This window comes from Amphiprion ocellaris, chromosome 1, assembly GCF_022539595.1.
Source record: "Amphiprion ocellaris isolate individual 3 ecotype Okinawa chromosome 1, ASM2253959v1, whole genome shotgun sequence".
Classification (NCBI taxonomy): Eukaryota; Metazoa; Chordata; class Actinopteri; family Pomacentridae; genus Amphiprion; species Amphiprion ocellaris.
The window spans coordinates 39039733-39045732 of NC_072766.1; the positions used below are offsets into that span (position 1 = coordinate 39039733).

Sequence of the window (6000 nt, forward strand, 5' to 3'; positions counted from 1 at the left end):
CCAGCCCAGATGCTAAAATCTTAACACATTCAGGCCTCATTCACTGCTCTATTAAATTCCCGTCTGAAAAAAAAAATCGCTCCAACACATTACAATCCTCCATAAGTACGCGAATTTAAATAGTCAACTTAAATGACCCCATGGAGTAAAATGTTGTTCCTAAAGGTGTCAGATGTTGGTCATATCCTGAAGTCTTGGATTTGTCTTACACATATTTTAACTTAATTTGCAATTTTAGCATTTTGAAAGCTACAAAAAAATCTGCATTTATTGTTCTCTTAGGGCTTGTATTAGATGAAAAAAGTCTTGAATCCTTAAACTCATTATTGTAATTAGACTGATGAAAGCTTTCCGTTTTAGCAGCTGTTGAATGCTGGGTGATCAACAGTATGGAATTCACTTTTTTGACTAGTGCATATTGTTTTCTACAAGCAAAAACAGAGACTAACAGCAGCAGTGCAAAGTACAAGTGACACATTTTTATTAGGGATGTCCGATATTGGCTTTTTTGCCCATAACTGATATTGTCCAATTCTCAATTTCTGATTCCGATATCAACCGATACCGATATATGTGGGCATGGAAATAATTCCAAACCACAGACATATTGTTAGTCAGGCACAGCAAGCTTGTCACTGCAGCTACGACTTGTTTACACGCTTCATGACGCAGTTTGATGATGTGATCATTTGCGCGCCGGTAAATGCTGGTGAAATCCAGGCGTTATTTTATTGGTTTTCATGATAGGCAAAACACCTATAACGTTATTGACTGATATTACACTTTTATGCCAATATTGACATACCTAATTTTTATCTTACACATTGTCAATTTTTATTTTGTTTCTTGTTTTTTAGGAATAGGATTCTATTTCTTCAGTATCACCTGTATGTCAGCTGGCAATCAGTTGGCGTCTTTGCGGTGTGTTCAGCTGCAGCTTATAGTGAGCAGGATTGTTCCAGTCCACAAAATTAAGTCATCTTAAGAAGTCTGTGGCCCTTCCAGCAGTAACATGTTGCTTCTGTGCAAATGCAAGGCTGTGTTTCTGTCGCCAGAAGGTTCTGAGATTTGAACGTGTGCCCATTTGTCGAAAACAATGAGGCATAGTTTCCAACAAAGCCTCAGGAAAGTGTTCCAGCTACCTTTGTTTACCTCAATTCTGCATCCTGATATGTACCGTTTTTTCATTTTTATATAAATCACAGCGAGTCTGATGCTTTTAGGTTTGGTGTATTTGGTGTTGCAGAAAGGTTGGACACTGAAGGAGGGATATGAGGATGTATTGATCATGGTCTAAGTCTGTTTGACCTCTGTTGTGCAGGACGGACAGACGTACTGTAGGAGGAGACCCTGTGACTGTGGAGACCCAGATGAGGATTTGTTCTGCTGTCCCGGTTGTGACAACAGACCCAGCAGTCAGTGTCTGGACCAGAGCGGACGCACACTTTACCGCAGCGGAGCGTCTTGGCTGTACGGCTGCCAGCAGTGCCGCTGCATGGTGTGTACAACACACACACGCACACACACACACACACACACACACACACACACACACACACAGATTCAAACATAAACTACATGTTTTTTTTTTTTGTTTGTTTTTTTTTTAATCAAAGCAGACCATCATATTAACCCTCTGAACCCCAATTCCTACCAGTGGGTTTAAAAAAGCTGAATTTTACAAATTTGTAGAGCCCCAAACTGTAAACACAGAAAACATGTCTGATTTTCAACTTACTGACAGTCCTTGAATGTGTGATGTGCCATCCTATCAGAAAATAGAAATTACATTTTTTATCAAAATCACTTTTTTCTATGTCTCATTCAAAAGTAAAACTTCAGTTCTCCTTGGTGCAACCAGAAAGCAGGATAAAATGCAGAATATTGCGACACTTATCCATTCAATTCTGACTTTTGTTATTTTTTATGGGTTAAATGCAATTAAAACACTGCAAAATTGCCCCAGGGTTTGAGTTGATCTGATATTTCATATTTGATAATTAGCAGAACTAGCCTCTTTTGATTTTTTTTATTTTTTTTTTTGTTGATTTATATTAATTTTCAGCCAGCTTTGCTTTGCTTTCAGAGGTAAATCTTTACACTCTCATTAAAATAAAACATGGCAAAAATGCATCAGCTGTACATTAGCTGTGATCAATAGTAACATGACAAACGTTCAAGAACTTTTAGCCTCAACTTGGCTGAACTGAAGGTCGTGTAGATGTAAAATGTAAGTAATAAACATTTATAGTATGTACAGCCACCGTGGTTTCTTGTCCAGTATTGGTAACACCTGTGGGTACTTGAAAGACTGCTGTATATATTCATTCTAGATTTTTCAAATTTTTGAAGAATAGGAAAAGAAATAAATTCAACTTGTTTTTTTCTTCTTCTTTTTTATGATTCATAGCAATCTAACTTACTGCACAGAGGCCTTTTTTTTAGTTCTTTTCTACTGTTAGCTATGGTTCAGCCATTGTTTTCTGCAGTATAGAGGCTATAAAGCTTTTATAAATGCAGTAAAAAAAAATAATCCACAATGATTAAAAATATGACAGGAGCAAAAGAAAAAAAAACACCCAAAACTTGCTTGGAGTTCAGAGGGTTTAATCAAAGCGTGTCATCAAACAGCTTTATTACATGAAACAGTTGACATCAAAAGTTGGGTTTAAAGTGGCAACAGACAACTTTCAGACCCCCAACTGGGTTAGCAACATGGCTAGATAATGTCCAAACTGATCTCGTAGAAATAATGCCAGTTAATGTTGGTTTTGAATCCTCTCAGGTCCCAGACTGGATGTTTCACCTCAGTTTCTACCGCTCTCTATCTCACCTTCTTTCCCATCTGGCAATGAGGCTCTTTTTCTTTAGCTAAGTAGAGTTCCTCCACTTGTTCTTTTAACTGTAAGTCCAGCCCTATTTTTCCTGGAAGATTTCAGACACAGTGTCAGACAGAAATGCATAATGAGAGCGGGGCTTATAGGGAACAATGAGTGGACAAGAAGTAGAAATGAAGTATTTAAAAGTAAATAAAAAAAAAATTGGTAGTATGGTCTTTTTATTAATGCGTAACATTATGCAAACACAGTTTATCCCACGCAATGTCAGAAGAGGCCCACATAGACTACAAAAATAAGATCTTTTCATTTACACATGAAATATCTTATAACCAAAAAGTGTGTGATACATTATTTAGTTGTGCAGAAGTGTGAAGCCAAATAATTGTATGCGGAAATTTGGTGGAAAGTTGTAGTCTTTCGCTAATAGTGTTGTTATAAAGTATGGAATGATGAAGCTAATGTGCACTTTTCAATATGAATCATTATCATATTGATTTGTAGAGAGCAGGATACACCTACTGTACTTTTGTGCACTAGTTATGTCAGTGGTAGAGTCTACAGAAGGTGCTTTATCAGTGCAAAAGTTGCATTGTTTAGACCTTAAATGTAAAGAGTCCATGCAACACATGAAGTGCAAAACCTTTGAAATAAACTGGAAAATCCAAGTTTGGTTTGGTTTCAATATTACACAAAGGGCAACATTAGCAGCTAAAACTTCTATTCTTGTTGTGTAATCTGTCTTTGATTTTGGTTGTAGCTTCAAATTCTGCAGAAATAAAGCCAGATTCACAGCACAGTCGTCATCTTTAGCTGAAGCGAGTGGTGAGTTTGACAGACTACAAAGCAGTTTGAAGGTCAGGATTTTAGCAGTGCAGAGCAGCAGCTTGGTTAGCATGTAGCCGTAATCAACTGTGGTTCAGCAGTCAAACAATAGAAACAGCAAAATCTGTAAACGAAAGTTTTATTGGGAATTCAACCATTTTAAAAGACATTATTTGTGAGCACAGAGAGCAGGAGAGAAGTAAACAAGTGCAGCCAACTAATGACGAGAGTAACAAAAACAGCTGATGTCCAGACTTAACAACATTGATGCATTTTTAGCATCGATGTCATATATAATGCTGATTCATTGCAGCAGCTGTAGAAAGAGCTCTGGTTTGCCTTCATCCACTTTCTGTAAGCCTTTCCTAATGTCAAAAATGCCTCTTTGTTGTTGTTCAAACGTCAGAAAGTGGAATTTCAGACAAAATATACATTACATATTTCGGTAAAGTGGACAAAGGAATTTGCAAAATACAACTGAACTGAACCAAATATGGTTCAATAATGACCACAAAAACTGAAAAATGGCTCATTTTTTTCAGTTTTTGCTTTAAAAAGAACAACTTGAACATTTAATACCTGTCCCTGATCTGCTGCTCAGCTGGGTGAGAGCTCTGAGATAATTACCACCTCTCTAATTCGAGATATGGCAACACATCAGCATGTGAGCTGTAGCTGTATTCACACACACACAAAAAAAGCCCCAACACACACAGTGACAGTTGTGTTTCCTTTTGTATTACCTCGGCCGGCGTCTCTGCAGGAGGGGGAGGTAGACTGCTGGCCTCTGGTTTGCCCCGTGTTGATGTGCGAGTACACGGCGGTGGCGGAGGGCGAGTGTTGCCCACGCTGCGTCACAGACCCCTGCCTGGCTGACAACCTGTTGTATGACATCCGGCAGACATGCAAGGACCCCGCCGGCGTCGCCCGCCTCAGCGGAGACACATGGCATATGCCCAAATCACCCTGCACCACCTGCAAGTGTAAGGTAGGTCAATGCGACAACAACAGCTCATTTTACAAACAAAGGTCCACAACAACTGAGGATTTGTTTTTTGTTTTTTGTTTTTTTTTTACAGTTTTCCATTTGATAGTCAGCAATACCCATTTCCTTTAAAGAATAATTCTGGCTTATTCCTTGTGGCCATTAATATGGCTCAGTGGGTCATGCCAATATTGCACTCTCCACTTTCTTTGTAGAGATTTGGTGAAACACTGGCAATTATCTATATTACTTTTTGCAACTCATAATCCCTTTATTACACTTGCTATCAGTTTGACTTATAACACTGCTTCTTATTTGTCTTACTGTTTACTCTCATGCACTAAAACACCAAGTCAAATTACTTGTGAAAACCTACTTGGCAACTAAACCTTTTGGATTCTGAGTCGGATAAAACAGTGTCTCTCAAGGCAAGAGGTGCAAGATCCCTCCAGCTTTCCAAAAAGTACAATTTCTACATGCTTCATTTCAAATATTTGAGTGTGACTGAAAGAAAACATGGAAATTATCCACCTGAAACAGCCATTTTGCTAAATGCAGGTTCGCCGGTTTGTTTATGTTTGAGGTTGACTTGGTAGACCATTATGAAGAAGCCTGCAACCCAGCTAGAATTTTTGTAGTTGTTCTGAGAAAGTTCTAGTAATATTATGAGCAATAAGCTTTTTTGTTGTTCCCAGAATGTTCTCTTTAAATTTAGGATAACGTTCTATTGTTAGACCGTTATGCGCTAATATTTTCCGAGTGTTGCATTGAGAACATCCTCCCTTTGTTATCATGTAACACTGGGTAACATTGTGGTAATATTTTCTGAAAGAATGTTCTCTAATGTATTACCGCTGCAAAATTCTCAAAACATTGCAGGCATAATATTCTACCTTTGTAAATAGACTACAATACAGGAACTTTTATTAAAGACGATCTGACCTCGAAAACATTTTTCGAATGTTGGTTTGACAACGTTCTTTCTTTGTTATCATGAAACATAATCTATGGCCCGGACAGCATTTTCTTCTGGACTTTTTTTCTTAATTGAGCTAAAACCTTCCTAGCATTGTTGGAAACTATCAGTATCTCTAATGTGTTCTTTGAATATTAGACTAAAATGTTTCCTGTCAAATGTTCTTGTAGAACTTGTAGGTAATGTTAACCAAAGTTGTGGGGATGTTTCCTGGTAGCTGGAAAATCATCTCAGTTTCATGGTTGGCTGTATTTATTCAAATAGAAGTACACAGACAAGGAGCTACGTCAAATTGAAATGAGGTACAGAGGATGGATACAAGAGCAGAAAGACAACAGGAAACTACTTCAGGAAACTGTTCAACCTGAGGAACAAAA

At 37.9% G+C, this 6000-nt stretch overlaps 1 protein-coding gene across 1 annotated transcript in view; it reads left to right on the forward strand.

The window, feature by feature from the left end:
* The window catches only part of LOC111575341 (protein kinase C-binding protein NELL1), a 345892-nt gene extending 341098 nt beyond the window's left edge, over positions 1 to 4794 (forward strand). Inside the window, exons 18-19 of the mRNA XM_055013217.1 lie at positions 1322 to 1498; positions 4426 to 4794. Of these exons, the coding sequence (XP_054869192.1) occupies positions 1322 to 1498; positions 4426 to 4779 (531 nt within the window). The 3' untranslated portion in view covers positions 4780 to 4794. The remainder of the gene's footprint in view (positions 1 to 1321; positions 1499 to 4425) is intronic.
* The last annotated feature ends 1206 nt before the right edge of the window (positions 4795 to 6000 follow it).